At 46.2% G+C, this 22,735-nt stretch overlaps 1 protein-coding gene across 1 annotated transcript in view; it reads left to right on the forward strand.

Annotated features, from left to right (window-relative positions):
• The window catches only part of DCAF10 (DDB1 and CUL4 associated factor 10), a 176,871-nt gene that overhangs the window by 12,190 nt on the left and 141,946 nt on the right, over window positions 1–22,735 (forward strand). The window contains exon 2 of the mRNA XM_030194379.1: window positions 4,798–4,911. Within this exon, the coding sequence (XP_030050239.1) occupies window positions 4,798–4,911 (114 nt within the window). The remainder of the gene's footprint in view (window positions 1–4,797; window positions 4,912–22,735) is intronic.

Consider the following 22,735-nt stretch of genomic DNA (forward strand, 5'->3'; position numbering starts at 1 on the left):
TCAATGGTCTGACCCTGATGGTCCCTTGAAGGTGGCCAGGGCTATGTGTCACCTTTACCCTCTGAGTGAAAGTCAGCTGGCTCTCTTTGGGATACTTAAAGTGGATGCGATAGTCACGGCTGTGACTAAAAAGACTACTCTTCCGGTGGAGGGAGGGGTCACTTTGAAAGATATGCAGGACTGGCGGCTGGAATCCGCGCTGAAGTGGTCCTTTGACAATCTCAGGCCTGTCCTTATGGGCGGCTATTTGCAGTTCCTATGCAGCTCGGGCCTTCCTTTCCTGGTTGCAGCAGTCCGTTGAGCAGCCCGCCGATGGAGCGGGTTCCCTCGCTGAGGTCGGCCCGCGTATGGAGCCTGCCCTGTCTTTTTTGGCTGATGCCCTTTATGATCTGGTCAGAGCTTCGGCTAAGCAGATGTCAGTGGCGGTTGCTGCCCGCCGCTGCTTTTTGCTCCGGCATTGGGCGGCTGACATGGCCTCTAAACAAAGGCTGGTGAGGTTACCCTTTCGGGGCCTTCTTTTATTTGGGGAGGATTTGGAGAAGATTGTTAAGAACCTAAGGGACTCTTAAGTCCCAACGGTTGCCTGAAGATAGGCCATGGCTTCTTCCAAAAGTCCTTCTTTTCGCTCCTATTCCTGGCCATGTTTTCGCGAAGCTCGCAGGTATCGCCCGGGGCGCTCTGCGGGGTTTGGTCAACGTACCCGTTTCCAGCAGAGGAACTCCTTTCGTTCGGACAAATGCGCTGCAGCGTCCGGGCAACGTCCAGGAGTTCAGGGGCGTCCTCCACAATGATGGGACGCTGGTCCACTCGTCGGTTCCCGCAGTAGGGGGTCGTCTCTCCCTCTTTCTCGAGGAGTGGACCAGGATTACTTCGGATCAGTGGGTTCTGGACCTGATCAGAGAAGGTTACCGCCTAGAATTTGCTGCCCTGTTGGGAGACGCATTTTTGGAGTCCTGATGCGGCACGGCCGTCAAGCGGGCGGCGGTAAACGAGACCTTGCAGGTGTTGCTGAAGCTCGGAGCGGTGGTTCTGGTTCCTCGGGTCGTTCAGACCTATCCTTGACTTGCGCAGAGTCAATGAGGCCTTAGGAGTGCGACATTTCCTTATGGAAACCCTGCACTTCGTCATTGCGGCGGTACAGCCAGGAGAGTTTCTTACGTCTCTGGACCTCAAGGAAGCGTATTTGCATATTCCCATCTGGCCGCTACATCAGCGGTTTCTCCGGTTTGCGGTATTAAGTACATAAGTAATGCCACACTGGTAAAAGACCAAGGGTCCATCGAGCCCAGCATCCTGTCCACGACAGTGGCCAATCCATGCCAAGGGCACCTGGCAAGCTTCCCAAACGTACAAACATTCTATACATGTTATTCCTGGAATTGTGGATTTTTCCCAAGTCCATTTAGTAGTGGTTTATGGACTTGTCCTTTAGGAAACCGTCTGACCCCTTTTTAAACTGCCAAGCTAACCTCCTTCACCATGTTCTCCGGCAACGAATTCCAGAGTTTAATTATGCGTTGGGTGAAGAAAAATTTTCTCCAATTTGTTTTAAATTTACTACACTGTAGTTTCATCGCATGCCCCCTAGTCCTAGTATTTTTGGAAAGCGTGAACAGATTCTTCACATCACCTGTTCCACTCCACTCATTATTTTATATACCTCTATCATGTCTCCTCTCAGCCGTCTCTTCTCCAAGCTGAAAAGCCCTAGCCTCCTTAGTCTTTCTTCGTAGGGAAAGTCGTCCCATCCCCGCTATCATTTAGTCGCCCTTCGCTGCACCTTTTTCAATTCTACTATATCTTTTTTGAGATGCGGCGACCAGAAGTGAACACAATACTCAAGGTGCGTGCGGTCGTACCATGCAGCGATACAGCGGCATTTTCCTTGTCATCAAGCAGATGAAGCCATTACGTATGGGTTGTGTCCATCAACCAGCAGGGGAGATAGAGAGCACTCAACTTTTCACAGTGCCTCATGGCCAGCTAGCCCCACTGCCTCTTCAGTATTCTCTATCTCCCCAAGCAGGGTGGCTGCAGCTTCTTCGAGCTCCATCAAAAATCTGCCTGGGGGTGGCTCCTGGCTTGCCAGTTGTTAGCCGGGGTGTTAGAGGCTATAGCAGCTTCACTTTGAAGGCACATAGGTCAGCCCTTTCCCTGCCTTACCCATGACCCCGTGGATGTGGACATATTAGCTTGCTTTTCCCTGTCCTTTCCCACTCAGTGGATGCAGGCACATTGGTTCGCCTTTCCCTGCCTTTCCCACTTATCTGAACCTCCGGAGTGTTTTTATTTACCTCTTTTGCCTCTGCTTTCCTCAAAGCGTAAAAAAAAAAAAAATTAAAGTTGTGTCGCGCTTTAGCGCAGCGATCTTGGAAAAGAGGTTTTTTTTTTCTTGAGATTCTTCTGCAGATTCTGGACTTTTTGCAGGATGGTGTACACAAAGGCTTGGCCTATAATTCCCTGAGGGTGCAAGTGGCAGCATTGGCCTCCCTGCGTGGCAAGGTTGAAGGCATGTCCTTAGTTGCTCATCCAGATGTGGCACGGTTTCTTAAAGGGGTGCTTCGGCTCCGTCCTCCCCGTGCGGGCACCTTGTCCAGCTTGGAACCTGGGGTTAGTATTGAAGGCCCTTCAGGGGGCTCCCTTGAACCGCTTCGGCGTGCTTCAGAGAAAGATTTGACACTGAAGGCCGTCTTTTTAGTGGCCATTACCTTGGCGAGACGGGTGTCGGAGCTCCAGACGCTGTCCTGTAGAGACCCTTTTCTGCAATTCTCAGAGTCAGGGGTCACGGTTCGGACCATGCCTTCCTTCATGCCTAAGGTGGTTTCAGCGTTTCACCTAAACCAGCCTGTTTTTCTTCCCTCCTTTGTTGAGGAGGAGTTTCCAGATTCATTGGGCAGTTGCACCTTTTGGATGTGCGCAGGACTCTGTTGCAGTATCTGCGAATTATAAATTCTTCAGGACCTCTGATCATCTTTTTGTGCTGTTTGCAGGTCCTCGCAGAGGGTCTTCAGCGTCTAAAGCCACTATTGCCCGTTGGCTCAAAGAAGCTATCTTTTCAGCATATCTGCTGTCTGGCCGGGCTCTGCCTGAAGCCTTAAGGCACATTCCACAAGAGTGATTTCCTCTTCCTGGGCGGAAACTGGAGCACTATCTCTTCATGAGATTTGCAGTGCTGCAACATGGCTTCTAAGCTCTTTTTCACCCGACATTACAGGCTGGATGTGGCTGCCAGGAGGGATGCGCGTTTTGGAGCACAGGTGCTAGCGCGTGGTGTGGCTTGTTCCCACCCTATTTAGGGATTGCTTTGTTACATCCCATACTTAATGGCTTCATCTGCTTGATGACAAGGAAGGGAAAATTAGGTTCTTACCATGATAATTTTCTTTCCTTTAGTCATAGCAGATGGAAGCCATGAGCCCTCCCTGTGTGATTGTCTGTATTGCAGTGATTCTGATTTTAGGTGCTGTTCTTGTTTCCTGAAGTTATATTCCTTCCTTTGGGAGTTGGAAAACAGTCTTCAGGATTCTTGTTACAGTGATAGGAGGATGAGTTCATTCCCTCCAGTTCATGTTTTGGGAGGATGAGTTTATTCCCTCCAGGAGGATGCAAGTATTCCCTCCGTTTATACAAAGTGGAGGACGAGTTTATTCCCTCCAGGAGGATGAGTTCATTCCCTCCTTTTGTTGAGTTTATGCCCTTGTTAAGGGGTCATCGTTCGCTGTGAGGAAAGTTCATGTTATTCCCATTGCGGTTTGCCATACTGCTTTGGAAGCTTCAAATACTGAAGAGGCAGTGGCGCTAGCTGGCCATGAGGCACTGAGAAAAGTTGAGTGCTCTCTATCTCCCCCTGCTGGTTGATGGACACAACCCATACGTAATGGCTTCATCTGCTATGACTAAAGGAAAGAAAATTATCATGGTAAGAACCTAATTTTCCCTTTTACTAGTGAGACTCATAACATGATGTCTGCTTTAGTGGTCCTTTACCAGAAGAAAAAAAAATCTGCATGAATATAACACATTCTAGGGTGTCTCTATTACCAACCCCTCCAAATGACACACTGATTACGATTTAAAACTTACTATTACTCTACCTATGAAAAGTTACTCTGTTATTATACTTTCTTTGTGTACATCCATATGCTACACAAACTGACGTTTGAAAACATAAGTGAGGATAAATAAAAATGCTACCAAAAATAATAATAAAAAGATAACATGGATGCAGCATGTAGGTTTGTTTGTTTTTGTTTTGAGTGTATGCAGAATGATGACTGCGTGGGAAGGGGAAACGGAGATTAACCTAAGTGGCTTCAACATTTTGACGTCATGCCATCTCCTGTTCTAATTTGAACCTCCTTGGGTTGAACAGTACTAATCTAACCTGTTTTTTTGTATGCAACTGCCACATCATATGACTGGGCTGCTCATTATCAGTGGACAAATTATTAAATGGTGTGGTCTTTAGGTTGGGGTCACTTGCTTTCCTCACTATGTCATAGTTGTCAGCAGATAAAGAAAAGTTGTATACCTGTAAAAGATGCTTTCCATAGATATCCAAATTAATCAGGTACACAATTCCTGTCCCCTCTCCAAGAACTGCTTCACTTCATGAACTCTGGGGGAGCTGTTCCATCACAGTGCCACGAGATAGCGTCCACTTGTGTCTGATTAATCCTCCAACCTATGCGAAGTACTTGTTATTGGTCAACAACTTTGCTGTTTTCATATTTGCATGCTTATAGAAGAAGAAATCCACTGTGTAAATAAATCTATCTGTGATTATTTTTCCTTTAGATCTGTGCTGACTGTTGCATGTGAACAGACTGAAGTCTTGCTATTTGATCCTGTATCTTCAAAGCACATCAAAACTCTCTCAGATGCTCATGAAGATTGTGTCAATAATATCAGGTTAGTCCTTAAAATATTAACAATTAATAGTCTGATTTTCAGTATGGTATGACTCTGATCTTGGCCCTTCATAATGAGTTAGGATTTCTAAAAATTGTTAAATCAGGCGTATAGCAGCGTTTTTTTTTTTAATATATATCTGCATATTCTGTATTGTTTCCATATGACTAATAGCAATCACAACATGTAAATTGGTCTGATTTGATAATTTTGATAATGCTGTCATCATTTAAATCTACCCATAATCTACTAGTAATTGCTTCAGAACTACATGCTTGAGTTGCTAGATACCTTATGTTCCTGCAACCTAACTGCACTCCTTTCTGAACCTGCTGCGCCACTGATGAAGCACACACACTCCCATTATTCTGTGTCCTTGATCACATCCCAGGGAATTACATGATTATGAATGCACAGAATTTTGCACATGCATAATTCCACAAAATCGCATAATTCTCCAGATGCAGGCTTGGCCCAGTTGCAGGTACTTGTGCTGTCATCAGCAATTATTGCTTTTGTCCGTGTGGGCTGAATGGAATAGGAGAATGCTTCTTTCCACTGAAAAGCAGTCTATTTCTACTTGCTTTCAGTACTACCCCAGATGTACCTTTTCACCATCACACAGATACCCAGTCTTTACTGCTGCTGATTAGTACTGCTGTTCCCCTCTGCTCCAAAGCTATATAGTATACCACCACCACTTCAAGATTCAGTGCTTGAACCACTGGCAGTCATGGGCGCTCCCTCCCACTACATCCTGTAGGGATCTTAGAGGTACTTATATCAGATAACAATGAAATGAACTCATGTCTAGGTTGGTACCTCTTATAGCCCTAACGACATGCTAGCTTAGCTGTGCAAATAACCCAAAGCCCCAGTTGGAATATATATATACTAGTAAAGAAGGCCCGTTTCTCAGAGCAATGAAACGGGTGCTAGCTTGTTTGGGGGGGGTGACTCACATACAGAGAGCAGGAGCATGGCCATCCAAATGGATTTCTTCTGTCAGCGCTGTTCGTGTTGTCGGTTATGTCTTCATTGCTGCTGGCGCTCCGTTTCGTCCAGTATCAGTGCTCCGCCCTCGTCGTCATCACGTAGTGACGCGAGGGCGGGGCACACACTGATGGGAAAGCGGCTATCTCGACGCCTCAACTTCCGGTGGGGAAAGCTGATCTCGACGCTTCAACTTCCGGTGGTGGCTTCATTTAGAACATTGGGGTTGTGAATTATATAGATAGATTGTTTATTATAGAGAAAAGTATATAAAAATAATTCTGTAGCAAATGCCAAGCTAAATATAAAAGTACTTGTTATACAAATAGATTATCACCAGAATATATAATATAATATCATCCTACAGACTAACTAAAGGAAGTGATTATACAAATCACAACTGATTTCCTAACACCACAAAGAAAATGTTTTATTCAATGTGGAGACTTAAGCGAATAAAACCTTATTTTCCCCGTGATGTCTTCCGCAATCTGATACAATCTGTGGTCTTAAGCCAGGTGAATTACTGCAATGTTATATATGCAGGCTGCAAAGAATATCTACTCAAGATATTACAGACTGCTCAGAAAACTGCGGCAAGACTGATATTTGGAAAATCTAAATTTGAATCCGCTAAGCCCCTTTGCGAATTACTGCACTGGCTTCCCATCAAAGAGCGAGTTGCCTTCAAGGTTTGCACCGTAATTCACAGGATAATTTACGGGGAAGATCCAGAATATATGCTCAAACTGGTTGATTTACCACCTAGAAATAGATCCAGTCTCTCACGATCCTACTTGAATCTACACTACCCAGATTGTAATGGTCTCAAGTACAAATCCATTCATGCCTCCAGCTTTACATTCATAGGCTCAACTGTGAAATGCCTTACCCAAATCAGTAAAATCTATCCAGATCTACCTAAATTTCAGAAAATTATTGAAGTCCGTACTGTTTAAAGAGCTTACTCTCCAGGTTCAACATAATTTCGATCAACTCCTAATTTTTACCAAAGTCATGGACACTATTCTGTATTATCTTTTACATATTGTTTGCTTTATATGATACTATCTTTACTTTTTACTATGTAAGCTGCATTGAGCCTGCTCTATGTGGGAAAGCGCGAGGTACAAATGTAATAAATAAATAATGATTATTGTGAAAACTTCACTTGTCTTATGCAGAATACAAGTTAGCAGCTGAATAACAGACCAAAGTCCTGACGTAAACCTCTCTATTTCAAACACAACTAAAGACTAACTATCCCAGAACACAGGAATGTACCCTTGATCTCACCCTGCTGTCTGTCAGACTCCAGTGGGGGAGAAGCGGAACTCCTCAGAGTCTCTACCTGAAAGATTAAGCGAGTCTCTCAGTCCGGGAATAAGGTCCAAGATTTATGTATCTGAATGTAGATAGCACAGTCAGTAGATGAGGCCTTGTTGTAGCTGAGCTAACCTTGTCAACTGCTTACAAGGTATGCAGTTCACTGGTTTAGGAAAACAGCTCTGGCTCTTCAGAGCTTTCTATCCACCCGCCAGTCGTCTGGAGTTCTTCCTTCTCGTGTCTTCTCTTAACTCTCCTCCCCTACTGAACTTTCTTCAGTCCAATCTTTGGTATCCAAAAGGTCAGATGATACCTATGGACCAATCACTTATGATGACATCATGTCCAGCCACCTGCATGTTCCAAAAGCAAACCTTTGTTATAGATGTCATGCCATCTCCTTGTTAGCTCAGATCCTCCAGGATGATTGCATATTCCCGTAGCCGAGAGCTTCTCTCCCCCACCGTTCCCAGGAGATAACGGGGCTAATTGGCAATACAGAGAACATGTCCTTGGATGACGTAATCAGGCAATGCTATGCAGTAATTTTCCTTTGCAAGAAAGCTGGATTCTGCTAGTTACAGATGTATTCAGGTCATAGGTTGCAGAATCCATATTCTAAGAATGGCTCAGGCTTGTATAGGCCAAGACCAGCAAAGGTGAGATCTCAGGTAAATACCCTTACAATCCCTATGAGTAGCTGATTTTTCCATCAACAAGACAGGATTGAGTTGGTGACGTCATCTGACATTGAAGGGGTAGATTTTTAGAATCTAACTGGTAATTGTGCTTTCACAATGATTGGAACTGAGAGAAGGTTGGCTTTTTTTTAAGTCTTAAAGGGAATTTGATAAAGGGATGGGGGAATTAGTTTGAGCTGCTTAGAGTGGGGTAAATGTTTTTATTGATGATCGTTTGATTGTTAGCTGTTCTCTATAATTGTAAACTGAAAAAATGTGGAATGTGTTTGAATATTAAGTTATTCCAGTGTTGTCCTTTTGTTCTGTTTTGTTTAAAAAAAAAGAAATGCCAAAGTTGAGGTTACAACTTGGCAAGAAGTACAGCATAAAAGAACTTCAACACTCACTCTGGATTATATTCCAGAAAACAAGCATTGCGCTTCAAAGTCTTCCAGAGTGTGGAGAGATCTATGTTTCAACAATTTTTATTGATGATCCAGCATGTTAAACACAGCCAACAAGCTCAATATACAACAAATGAATATCAAAACCTATTAAAAAGAACAAGGTAATAAATTCCTTCATCAGAGTTTTAACAATTTTCTCCCCTCCCCACCCAGACCTTTTGGCCCCCCTGATTTTTTATGTTCATATCTGTTTAATGAGATTCAACAAATATCAATAACCAACACAAACTGAATCTCCTCTGGTCCCTTCCCCCCTCTCGATATCAAACATACCAAAGGAGCAGAAACTGTAGCATGAAAATATGTGCTGCAGATGGGGCCTCCACTCTTAGGACCCCTACCTGTCTAAAACAGAAAATGTACCCATTCCCAACAGTAATTGTATTCCCCCCCCCCCCCCCCCCCCCCAAAAGTGCTGTGCCTGACTCCCTCCTTAATTATTCATCATTGTCCCAGTGACAACTTGTTCAGAATCTGGCTACGTGCTGTTGCTGAAATCTTATGTAGATAGTTCTCCCAAACTGCAAGAAATCTCTGTTGCCTCTTAGGTGATAAGTGTGCTCCTTGTGATTCCCAGATCATAAGCTCATGGAGCTTATTCCTCCAGTACCAGAAGGAGGGTGGATGATCTAATACCCAGTGATTGAGAATGCATTTCCTGCCAAGGACAGAGGACTTCTCCAAAAATAACTTCTCACCCAAGGTGCTATCTCCCCATAAACTCGGGCGCTAAAAATTGCTCTCTCAAATGTGAAAACCAGGTGGCGCCCTAAAACAGACTGGAGAAACAGAAATACATCTCCCCATAATGATTTGATCCGTTGGTACTGCCACATCCCATGAAAAAAGGAGGTGTCTGTCATCGCACATTTCCTACAGCTTGGAGTGTCCTCTGCCCCTGCATGATATGCCTGTCGCTGAGAGAAATAGGCTGTATGTACAGTTCAGAAATGACACTACTGCAGCTCTGAGCTATGTTCTATGCGAGGGGTTCCTTGAAGAGCTACAGAGAGAAGCTGAGCCCGAACTAGTTGTCCCATGTCCTGTATCTAGCGGTCTGTAACTCCCTACAAAGCCATAGCTGGTGACCAGTGGCTGATTTCTTTATGGAAATACAAGATCGAGATTTGGCCCAAAGCGTCCCCTTCCAAGAATTCTTGCATGTGCCTTCCAAAGTCAGTCACAAACAGAAGGAAAAAAAACTTCACAGGTGAAATACACCAAGCATAAAACAGTAGAGGAACAAATGAGAAGAACCTCTCACAGATGGTGTCCGAAAATTCTTTATTACATTAGCCTTCAAAAAGGATAGATAAGGGAGATCCAACATGACTCGTGTTTCGTCCCACTGGCCTGTATCAGAGGACTAGAAAACTACAGAAAATACAAAATAAATGAACCTCTAACATATATGCTATACATAAAAACATAAATATATAAAAAATGTTTTAAATATGTGTGTATATATATGTATGTACGTGTGTGTGTATGTGTGTGTATACACACACACACTCACACGTATATATATATATATATATATATATATACACAGTGCGGTCCGCTTAAGTGCAAGGGTCTGGGACCAAAGAAATACATGGAGTTAACCGGAGCGTGCACTTAACCGTTGTGACCCAAAGAAGCTCGAAATCTGATAAGCACTTTGTACTGTTTATTATATGTACAGTATACAGTCTCCGTAGTGACACAAAGAAGCTTGAAATCTGATAAACATATGTACTGTTTCCCTATCATCAAGCCGATGAATCCATAGACTGGTGGGTTGTGTCCATCTACCAGCAGGTGGAGATAGAGAGCAATCTTTTGCCTCCCTATATGTGGTCATGTGCTGCCGGAAACTCCTCAGTATGTTCTCTATCTCAGCAGGTGTGTGCTCACACAGCAGCAGCTCTGGCTAGGTCTCCAAGCCTAATTGTTTAGGTTTTGTTGAGTACCTGGGGTTGAGGGCTCTTCGTGAGCAAGTGCAAACCTGGTGGTGCCAGTTCCCTCCTTTTCTCCCCCCTCCCGCTGGCTCCGTTAAAAAAAAAATAAAAAATTTTTAAACATTCAAAAAGGACGTCCATTTGCAGCTGCTCACTGGAACAAGTCGTCGCTGCTCGGAGCAAGAAGTAGGTAATTTTTACCTTTTAATAGCGGGCAGGGGGTTCCCCGAACGGTCTCCACGTGGCTATGGCCGTGGATGGCAATGGGCGCGAAAAGACGCTCCCGGAACGCGTTTGCGCGCCTAGTGGGAAAGCGGGGGGATCGAAGGTAGAGTCGCCATTTTTGGGCGCCCTTTCGGAACCGGGAGAGTTCACCGGTTTTTCCTCTGACGCGGCAGCCTTTCCCGCCTTAGGCGCCCATCCCCCGCTGGCCACCCTCTCGGTCATGACCGGCCACGCGGCTCGGTCGGCTTCTTCTTGGGCCTCCCTCGAGATGGGAGACGTTAACAGCATGGTCGCTCTTGAATCGGGCGGCAGTAAGAAGTCGGTGAAATTAAAACGCCCTTCTTCCCGCGTTGCTCCTTCTCGGAGATTCGCGCCGGACGCGCAACACGCCTCTCCCCCCGCTAATGGGAGCGCAGATGGAGGGCGCCTCTAGGGCCGCGGCACAGGTTGCAGAAATGCACAGACTGGGGGGTTTTCTCCCCTGAGTTAATTTTGCTGCTGCAGCAAGCCTTTCTTATGCAGAACCCTGCCCACCTCTCTGATCGGGGTGATGCGGCCTCTATGCTTAAGCGCCCTCGGGTGGATCTTCCACCCTCGGGGGACTCGGTCTCCTCTGATGTGGATGACGGCAGCGTATCTGAGTTCTCCCAGAGATCCTTAGCGGAATCGATGGAAGAGACTGATCCTCGCTCGGATGGAGCGGACGACCCCTCTGCAGCGCGGCTTTTTTCGCTCACAGGATTTGCCCAACCTGCTTGTGCAGGCCATGAGCATTTTGAAGATTGCCTCTCCGGAGGAAGGCTCTCTCTTAGCCTCTATTGGTTCCGCCATTATGCTGGGAATGAAGCGCCCGCCTAGAACCTTCCACGTTCATGAAGCCATGCAGACCTTAATTTCAGCGCAATGGGATGCCCCCTGAGGTGAGCCTGAAAGTAGCCAGGGCTATGTCCCGTCTGTACCCCTTTCCTGAGGGGGAACGGGAAGCCTTTGTCTGGGCCACGGTAGATTCCTTAATCACTGCCGTGACTAAGAAAACGGCACTGCCGGTGGAAGGTGGCACTGCCCTGAAGGACGCCCAAGACAGGAGAATGGAAGCGGCCTTAAAGTCGTCCTTTGAGGCGGCTGCTCTGAGTTTGCAAGCCTCGGTTTGCGGCTCCTACGTGGCTAGGGCGTGCCTGACTGTTTTGCAGCGGGCTTCCCCCTCAGACACCTTCCTGGAGGGCGGAATGGCCGACCCTGGAGTCGGGTTTGGCCTACTTGGCAGACTTGCTATATGATGTTTTGAGAGCCTCAGCCAAGGGCATGGCTCAGACAATCTCTGCGTGGCGGTGGCTCTGGCTTAAGCACTGGTCTGCTGACCATGCCTCTAAATCTCGCCTAGCCAAGTTGCCTTTTAAAGGCAAGCTGCTCTTTGGGGACGAGCTGGACAAGATCGTGACGGAGCTCGGCACGTCCAAGGGCAAGAGGTTGCCGGAGGTCAGGACTCGGGCCGACTGCCCGTCCTGGTTCCTCTAAGGGCCGGTTCCAGGAAGCCCGTCGGTACCGGCGGGGCAAGTCGGGCTCCTCCTACTCCGCTTCCTTCAAACGGAACTTCTCCCCCAAGCAGCATTCCTTTCGTAGGGACTGCCGTCCCGGAGGTTCGTCCTCCGGTCCGCCCCCAGGGTCGCGTACCTAATGACGGAGACCTGGTCCATGGCCCAGTGCAGATAGGAGGAAGGTTGTCCTCGTTTCTGGGAAGTGATGTTGTGGAATTGGTCTTGCCCTCTCTCTAATTCAGTTGTCAACAAGAAGTCAGAGTCCCAGTACAGAGTCCATGGTGAGCCTGTGATGGTGAAGGCCCAACTTCCTCACGATTCCATGGTGGTGGACTCTGCTCTCAGAAGAGCCAAGAGTACTAGAGACTATGCCTTGGCATCCCCGGGCAGAGAGTCTAGGACCTTGGATTCTTTTGGGAGGCGTACGTATCAGGCTGGAATGCTTGCCGCCAAGATTCAAACATATCAGCTGTACACCAGCATTCATTTACAGAACTCGGTCAAGCAACTGCCCAGTTTAGTGGAAGCTCTCCCTCCGGATCTTGCTGAACCTTTTCACCAGGTGGTCAGGCAGCAGAAGGCATGTCGCAAATTCCTGGCCAGGGGGGCTTACGACACTTTTGATGCCGCATCCCGAGTAGCTGCTCAGGGTATCGTGATGCACAGACTCTCATGGCTGTGTGTCTCGGACCTGGATCAGAAGACCTAGCAGCGAATGGCGGATGTTCCTTGCCGGGGGGATAATCTTTTTGGAGAGAAGGTTGAGGATATGGTCGATACCCTCAAGAAGCATCATGATGCTATGGATTCTCTCTCCCGCCTGATGTCTTCTGCTACTACCTCCTCCTCTAGGAGGTTTTTTGGAGGGAGGACGAATGCTCCCTATTCCTTTAATATGCGTAGGTACGCTCCTGCCTCTCGACAGCCTGTTCAAGCTCACTCCCAGCAGGCTCGTTCTCATCAGCAGCGTGCGCCAAAGGCCCCTCCGGCTCCCCAGCAAAGCAAGGGACGGATTTTTGACTGGCTCCAGAGCAGCATAGCCGAGATCAAAGTGTCCGTACCGGACGATCTGCCTGTTGGGGGGAGGTTGATATTTTTTCATCAAAGGTGGCCTCTTATAACCTCCGACAGGTGGGTTCTTCAAATAGTCTGGTCAGGATACGCTCTCAATCTGGAATCCAAACCTCCAAATTGCCCACCGGGAGCTCAGTCCTTCATTTCCTAGCACAAGCAGGTACTTGCAGAGGAACTCTCCACCCTTCTAAAGGCCAATGCGGTCAAACCCGTTCCACCAGGGGAAGAAGGGCTGGGATTCTATTCCAGGTACTTTCTTGTGCAAAAGAAAACGGTTGGGGATGTGTCCCATCCTAGACCTAAGGGCCCTGAACAAATTCCTAGTCCGAGAAAAGTTTAGGATGCTTTCCCTGGGCACCCTTCTTCCCATGATTCAGGAAAACCACTGGCTATGCTCTGTGGACTTAAAGGATGCCTACACTCACATCTCGGTGCTCCCAAATCACAGGAAGTACCTCCAATTTCGACTGGGAACTCAGCATTTTCAGTACTGCGTACTACCCTTTGGTCTCGCATCTGCGCCCAGGGTTTTCACAAAGTGCTTGGCAGTTGTTGCAGCATCGCTACACAGACTGGGAGTGCGTGTGTTTCCTTATCTCGACGATTGGCTGGTGAAGAACACCTCGGAGACAGGAGTTCTATGTTCCATGCTGATTACTATTCAACTTCTCGAGCTGCTGGGGTTTGTCATAAATTATCCCAAGTCCCATCTGATTCCCGTACAAAAGTTGGAATTCATAGGAGCTCTGTTGAACACACGGATGTTTTGAGCTTATCTTCCCCAGGCAAGGGCAGACAACCTTCTAGCCTTAGTGTCCTCAGCTCAAGCATCCCAACAGATCACAGCTCGGCAGATGTTAAGACTTCTGGGCCACATGGCCTCCACAGTTCATGTGACTCCCATGGCACGTCTACACATGAGATCAGCTCAATGGACCCTAGCTTCCCAGTAGTGTCAGGCTACGGGGATCTAGAGGATGTCATCCATCTCTCCACCGATTTTTGCAATTCCCTTCAGTGGTGGACCATTCGCTCCAATCTGACCTTGGGACGTCCATTCCAAATTCCTCAGCCACAAAAAGTGCTGATGACAGATGCATCCCTCCTGGGGTGGGGAGCTCATGTGGATGGGCTCCACACTAGAGAGTTGCACGGGGACAGAAATCCAACCCGTCCTCACTGGAATCCAACCCGTCCCCATTCATCCCCGTGGGGAATCTAACCCATCCCCGCCCGTCCCCACGGGGAATCTTACCAGTCCCCGTCCGTCCCCGCAAGAATTTAACCTGTCCTCACCCACAAGAATTTAATGGTACATTAAAAAAAATTCCTGTCAGCTCTCTCAATCTCTGGGTTTGAGCCGCAGCACTGCAGGCAAGGAAGGAACGGAAGTTGGAACACTCTGGTGCGCACATATAAGTCTTCTCTGATTCACTGGAACTGTGTGCTAAGAGATCACCACAGGCACGTGCCAGTAGGTCAGGTGACATCTGATACTCACGCTTATGTCAGAGCTGAGGTCTGCGCATCAGTCCAGAAGCAGAGAGGATTAATAGTAAATGACGGCAGATAAAAACCGGATTGGTCCATCCAGTCTGCCCAATAGTCACAATCATTATCAATTCATGATTAAATCAACAATGACTGTGATATTATATACGTGATTATGGTCTTTCTGTGGCGTTTCTGGGACATAGACCATAGAAGTCCACCTGGCCCTATCCTTATGTTCCAACTGCTGGAGTTGCCCTCAAAGCCCACTCCAGCCTATTCATCTTCTCATTTGTGGGACACAGACTGTAAAAGTCTGTCCAGAACTGTCCTCATGTTCCAGCCACTAAAGTTGCTGTCTAAGCCTTTTCCAGCCCACCCTAAACCAGATTGCCATATGAGAGACAGACCGTACAGGTCTCCCGGTATCAGCCCTAGTTCATCACAGCCAGAGTCACCATGTAAGTATCACACGACATATCCACACACATGCAGCCATTTAAGTTTAGGTTTTTTATAACTGCTATTTTCTAAATAGAGATCCTCTGTGTTCATCCCTTGCCTTTTTAAATTTCGTCAACATTTGTATCTCTACCACCTCCTTAATGGAGGCTTTCCACATCTGTGCTGTTAAAGCAAGGAGGAGGAGGAGACAGCACTCAAAGAACTTGGTACTCAGTAGGTGAGAGGCTGGCGCAAGTGCAGCATACACTTCCACGGGAACCCCACAGGAACTGCTTCCATCCCCACGGGAACCCCACAGGAACTGCTTCCATCCCCATGGGAACCCCACAGGAACTGCTTCCGTCCCCACGGGATCCCCGCAGAACTGCTTCTGTCCCCGCGGGAATCCCGCAAACCCTGTTCCCGTGCAAGTCTCTACTCCACACTCAAGGAGTTTGGTCTTTTCAAGAAACGCATCTTCAGATCATCCTCTTGGAATTATGAGCGATCTGGAATGCGCTAAAGGCTTTCAGAGACCGTCTCTCCAACCAAATTATCCTAATTCAGACAGACAATCAGGTTGTGATGTATTACACAAACAAGCAGGGGGGGCACCGGATCTCACCCTCTGTGTCAGGAAGCTGTCAGGCTGTGGCTTTGGGCGCACTAGCACTGCATGCTTCTCTAGGCTACGTATCTGGCAGGCGTAAACAACAGTCTGGCCGACAGGTTGAGCAGGATAATGCAACCTCACTAGTGGTCACTCAACATGGACGTTGTCCGCAAGATCTTCCAAGCGTGGGGCACCCCCTCGGTGGATCTTTTTGCCACTCAGGACAATCACAAGGTCCCTCGATTCTGTTCCAGACTTCAGGCCCCTAGCGTCAGATGCCTTTCTTCATTGGGGGACAGGTCTCCTGTATGCGTATCCTCCCATACCTCTAGTAGGGAAAGCTCTGCTGAAACTCGGGCAAGACCGCGAACCATGATTCTGATTGCACCTTTCTGGCTCCGTCAGATCTGGTTCCCTCTTCTTCTGGACTTGTCCTCCGAAGAACCGTGGAGATTGGAGTGTTTTCCGACCCTCATCACTCAGAACGAGGGGTCGCTTCTACATCCCAACCTCCAGTCTCTGGCTCTCATGGCCTGGATGTTGAGAACTTAGAAGTTGCCTCTTTAGGTCTTTCGGAGGGTGTCTCCCGAGTCTTGCTTGCTTTCAGGAAAGATTCCACGAAAAGGAGTTATTCTTTTAAATGAAGGAGGTTTGCCATCTGGTGTGACAACAAGGCCCTAGATCCTTTTTCTTGTCCTACATGGACCCTGCTTGAATACCTTCTACACTTATCAGAGTCTGGTCTTAAGCCTACTCAGTAAGAGTTCATCTTAGTGCAATCAGTGCTTACCATCAGCGTGTAGAAGGTCAGCCTATCTCTGAACAGCCTTTAGTTCGTTTTATGAGAGGGTTGCTTTTGTCAAAGCCCCCTGTCAAACCTCCGCCAGTGTCATGGGATCTCAACGTTGTTCTCACCCAGCTGATGAAGCCTCCTTTTGAGCCACTGAATTCCTGCCATCTCAAGTACTTGACCTGGAAAGTAATTTTCTTTGTGGCTGTTACTTCAGCTCGTAGGGTCCTCCGCACTCATCCTAAGTTCTTGCCAAAGGTGGTGTTGGAGTTGCATCTGAACCAGTCAATTGTCTTGCCAACATTTTTTCCCCGTCCACATACCCGCCCTGGTGAGGACAAGTTGCACACCTTGGATTGTAAGAGAGCATTGGCCTTTTACATGGAGTGGACAAGCCCTATTGACAGTCCGCCCAGCTGTTTGTTTATTTTGATCCCAACAGGATGGGAGTTGCCATCGGAAAACACACCATCTCCAGTTGGCTAGCAGATTGCATTTCCTTCACTTATGCCCAAGCTGGGCTGACTTTGGAGGGCCATGTCACGGCTCATAATGTTAGAGCCATGGCTGCGTCAGTGGCCCACTTAAAGTCAGCCTCCATTGAAGAGATTTGCAAGGCTGCAACGTGGTCATCAGTCCACACATTCACATCTCACTACTGCCTTCAGCAGGATACCTGACGTGACTGTCGGTGTGGGTAGTCGGTGTTACAGAATCTGTTTGGAGTTTAGAATCCAACTCCACCCACCTAGGCCCATTTCTGTTCTGTTCCAGGCTGCACTCTCAGTTGTGTTTGTTTTCAGGTCAATCTGAGTTATGTCGTCGCCGTTGCAAGACCCAATTGACCATTGTTCATTGTTTTGAGTGAACCTGGGTGCTAGGGATAACCCATGCGTGATGATGTCCAGCCTGCTTGTCCTCGAAGAAAATGAAGATACCTTACATACCTGTAGCAGGTAATCTCCGAGGACAGCAGGCTGGACATCACAACCCTCCCTCCTCCCCTTTGGAGGAGTTGTTCTTCTCGTTTGCTTTTTATATAACTGAGGAAAGCGCGCGGGCGGGAAGTCACTCGCGCATGTGCGGTGCGTTGTCCCCGCACGCACCTCGTCACTTCTAGAATTTTTAAAGTTTTTCTGTTTTAGCTTCCGGAGCTCCTGGGCCGTCGCGGACGACGACCCATGCGTGATGATGTCCAGCCTGCTGTCCTTCGAGAATACCTGCTACAGGTATGTATCTTCATTGTCTTGGCAAACCATCACTATGAATTCTTGGGTTCTGAGTATAATCCAGAACTACCATTTCAGACTTGTTAGGCGGCTTGCCAGATTGACCTTTGCACTGGATCCACCTCCCTCCCTCTTATGCCAGCCTCTTACAACAGGAAGTTTCTTTTTTGCTGCAGTCCAGTGCCATAGAACCTGTTCCTCCACAGGAGAGAAATAGGTTTGTATTTCAGACACTTCTAATTCTAAAGACATCAAGAGAGTTGCATCCAGTTATGGCCCCAGACCTCAACTTTTTTGTGTGCATGGAGAAATTCAGTGGGACCACATTCCCTCTATTTTACTATTTCTAAAGAAAGGGATTGGTTCTATATGGGAGTGGGCAAGAAGGAAGCCACTGCTGAAGAAAAGCCATACAATGTGCCATGTAGCATTTCCAAAGAAACACTTGGGGAGACGGTTTTGTGGTCTTAACGCTAAATGAGTATGGTGTAAAACACACCTCATCATCCTTGTAGTAAACATGGTGGTGATAGCAATATGGTTGGGGATATTTAGTCACAGCTGGGATAAGGAGGCTTGTGAAGAAAATTGAAGGAAAACTAAATGAAACGATACAGGCTAAGCTGCTTAATTTATTAAGTGCCTAAGACAAATAATTTTACAGCTGTGTGCAAAAATTTAGGCATATCTACCATATGTACTCATGTATAAGTTGATCTGTATAAGTCAAGTGCAGTTTTAGGACTAAAATGCTTTGACGTGTAAGTTAGGACTGGGTCCCACATTGCTCCCACTCTCTCTCTTCCCGTCAGCATCTCCTCTGCCTCTCTCAAACCTACCCCCCTTCCCCCATGGCCCACAGCTTTTCAGATTTCAACAGTGGTCAGAAAAGCTAATTCATCAGATTTCAGTATGTGAGGTTTATATATTTATCCCTCACTTATAAGTCTTCATTCAGTTTTATGCACCACTCTCTTGCTCTAAACTTTGGTAAGTTCACTAAAGCAAAATGTTGTAGAAAAATATTTTAACAAATCACCCTTCCTATTTAAGGAAAATGTTTTATTCAGTAATCCGTATTTCTCAGCACCCATACACACACCTTCTTTTCCTTTTACCAAAAACAAAAAAGAATCGATCAATTTCAATCAACAACTCTTTCCTCTTTGAACCTACAGCTTGAGCTATCAGCAAGCAAATGGCTTTCAGCTGTTTCCAGGTTTCCTGATAATTGTCATGTACACTTTCCAGCAGACATATGCTGTCCTCTAAATGTACATACTGAGCCCAAACTTTCAACCAGCCAGAACAGCTATAGATTTTTAACATCACTTTGCTTATTACTCCCCAGTCTCGCTTACACACCTCCTTCAAACCTCTCTAATTTGAACACACAAGCTTGGAGTTTTCCTTCACCAGGGAGAAATATAGCAGAGGCTCTGTCCCTCTAAAGCAACCTCAACATAGCCAGTCTGTCTACAGTACTTCCATGACGCTAACAATAGCAAGAATGCTATGGCACGGATGAGAATGACCCATATATAAGATGATCCTGGTTTATTGATGTGATTTTGAAGTCACAATTTCTCAGTTTATACACCAGCATATATGGTAATCAAATTGTTTGAATGAATCCCTAAATGAAGCTGTACCTTTACATGTTACAATGTTAAGCATGACATGGGCAGATTATAGAAAAACTAGTAAAAAAGGCCCGTTTCAGAAAGCAATGAAACGGGCGCTAGCAAGCGATCGCTGGTATCCGAGCCCTGCTCCCCGCCCCCACGTACCGCAGCGCGCGCCTACCTGCACCATGATGTCCAGTCGCAGCAAGTCGTTTGCGATGCTGTGCCCGTATTTCTCGTAGGAACTACGGCCGCTTGGCGTACTCGGCCCGGTAGACCTTCACGCCTGCCTCCTGGCGCTCTGTTCGGATTCCTGGGCAGGGGGAGGAGTAGGGAAACACACGTGTTTCCCTACTCCTCCCCGTCCACATTGGACAATCGCTGCTCCTCCCCTCTCCCTGATGTTTCCCTACTCCACCTCCACATTGGGCAGTCGTGGCTCCTCCCCTCTCGCTGAAGTCACGATTATCTACATGATTGACACCACCACCGGATATCTACTCCATGAGGGACACCACCACCGGAAGCCACCAGGCAGCCTCAGAACGCTGGAGGTGAACTTTATTATAGTAGATGTAGGCGTGGGGTGCTTTTTCATACTGGCCACTGGGGTACCAAATTATACCCCCCCAAAAAAATTAAAAAAATTTCTAGACTGCTCTTTGGGAGTGAGTAAAGCAGTGTAATTGAATAAAATTTAGAAGATTAAAGGTGGCGAGAGCAGGGAGGAAACCTGGTGTGAATGGGTGCTACCATTGGGGCTGACTTCAGAAAGTGCAGGCCTCGCTCTGGCTACCTCTGCTTGAATCAGCTTGGGGGATTGGTGCCCTTTAACATCTAGTGAAGCTTGTGGCGAGAGGTCTCAGGGTGTGCCCCTTTGGAGCACAGCAGGAGTGGCTAGCTCTGCTTTCCTAGGTTGGAAGATTTACGGTGTTGGAAGATCTTCATGGGGAAATGTAAAATCAAGAATAAAGGTACTGTTTGTTCTGTTTTAGTTGTGGATCCTATGGATAAACACTTGCTTTCAGGGGGGACGCTTTTGACTTCCCCTGATGGACCTCCTTCCTTGGAGGAAGCTTCGATTTGGTCTGGCAGCTGGAACCCCTCCTCCCCTTCTGCAAGTTTTGTTAGCTGATTCCCTAAACTGCCTGCTGCTGCTTCATTGCTGAAAGCTGAAGTAGCACAGGAGACTCTCAATATCTGTGACTCTGATATTTACACCTCCTTTGAAACCTATATTAATTTCTGCTGAGTCCACAGTTTTGGAATCTGGGAGACAATGTTTCTTTGCAGGATTTATGGCAAGCTATGTGTGTTCTGGAGAGTTGTTTCTGGTGTACTATTGCTCAAGTATGTGCCTTCTCTCAAGATACTGTCTCTTAAGATTTCCAATGTTGAAACAAATCCTGAAAGTTTTACAGATTTAAATGACCTTGAGTTTCCACTCTGCAGGCTGTCTCCTCTACTTCTATTAAAGATTCTCATATGATTCATTTAAAACTTGAAATGTTGGCAAAAATAGTTCACACTGATAGAGGAGGGTTGATCAGTCAGACTGGGTGTCTTCTGAGGTGCCCATTTAGTAAAACATGTGGTGTTTTTCATTGCATAGAGCTCAATCTTTTAGCATGATAGATGTGAGCCTAATAAGGAGCTGATTGAAGAGGTGGCAACATGAATTAGAAGTGGGAACCACTTCTGGTCCAATACCTCCCAATGTACAAATAAAGTACCCCCAATGGAAGACACATGGTGGGGTAGGGAGGGGGTGGATATTAGCTAGAGTTCTTAAGATCAACAACTGATTCAAGTTACCACTGAGGTAGTGTTGCAAAGAGGTAGGCAGAAGGCAGATCAAAAAATATGCACTTCAGATTAAGCGATATCTGTGTCTGTATCTCAGCAGTCCTTGTTTTCCAGGTGTGCCTTGCTGTTGATGAAAATATTACCAGATCCACACTGTCACATGTAAAGAGTAATGGTAAAGCATCATCAATTTTGATACACCGCCTTTCAGTGGTACAAACAAAGCAGTTTACATATATTATATGCAGGTACTTCTTCTGTCCCTAGTGGGCTCAATCTTAGCGATCACTCAGACATCTCCGTACAGCAGTTCCAACTCAGGCACAGCCCTTCAAGCACATTCTGTGCATGGTACAAACAGGGTTTAAAAATGCACAGTCATTCCACTAGAACTGCACTGAGCCTCAGCTTGTAGAATACTTTTGCACAGTTTTTGCAGGGGGAACCGTACTCCTGTTTGCATTTGGTATCGGAGCTAGCAGACCTAACCACTACCCCATGTCTCCCGTTATAGCTCAGGTGGAGTCAATGAGAAGTCCTTGGAAGCGGTGCTGAAGTATGATGAAGTCTCCTTGACAGTTCTCTGGGTCCTCAAAGTATCACCAGCATTAAAAATGATTCAGTTAGCTTATTTGCCCAAAAATTTAGACAAGGCTGCTCGGGTGCTGAGCACAAGCCTTAAGTACCTGCTGTGTTTGTGAGCACTTTAGTGGCCCCTCCCAAAATAAAAAAAACTTAGGGAAAATAGGCTGGCTTTTTTTTTAAAATCACAATAGTGTGCAAAGTAATACAGTGGCGCTTTTGCCAGTGTGACCTCAACACTTTTTAGGTACTTTTTACAGATACTGATGCAGTAAAATGTATGCACAAATGTGCAACTGGAAAAATAAACAGATCACAAGTAGAAGTCAAACAGCAAGGCTTTATTAATTAAGACCCAATGTGGCTACGTTTACCCCCAAAGGCTGTATTAGGGAAAGCATATAAAATGAAAATTAATTTTTATTTTTTAGTTTGGTTTTTATCAAATTAAAAAGTAAAACAAAAACAACAAAAGAAAGTACTTCTCAGTATATATGACAGGTGTGAGAACATGCATTCAAAGAGAAATAAAATTTAGTGCTCTGTGTGTAGTAAGCAGTATATAATCGTAATAAAAAACAAGTATCATTTGTGTATACCGAGAAACATACAGCAAATGCTTAAGATTATAATTTAAAATACAAGAGGTCCTTAAGAGGATAATTAAAATAAAATGTGACAAACACTTAAGAGAATAATTTTGAAATAAGAGATGGTATATGGTACAGTCTGGATTTAAAAGTATAGGATAAAAAGCTTTCTAAAATAACATAGCTAACTGATCAATAAAAAAGCCTATCCTCAGTTAGTATTTATTTGTAGCATTTGTATCCCACATTTTCCCAACAATTTGCAGGCTCAATATGGCTAACATTTGCCGTAATGGCGGTTGCCATTTCCGGGTAACAGAATTACAAATGGTAATGTGTTAAGTTGCATACATACATGGTAACATACATGTAACATAACATACGTGAACAGATCATGGTATAGATATAATGGTG

This window comes from Microcaecilia unicolor, chromosome 2 (assembly GCF_901765095.1).
Source record: "Microcaecilia unicolor chromosome 2, aMicUni1.1, whole genome shotgun sequence".
NCBI lineage: Eukaryota > Metazoa > Chordata > Amphibia > Gymnophiona > Siphonopidae > Microcaecilia > Microcaecilia unicolor.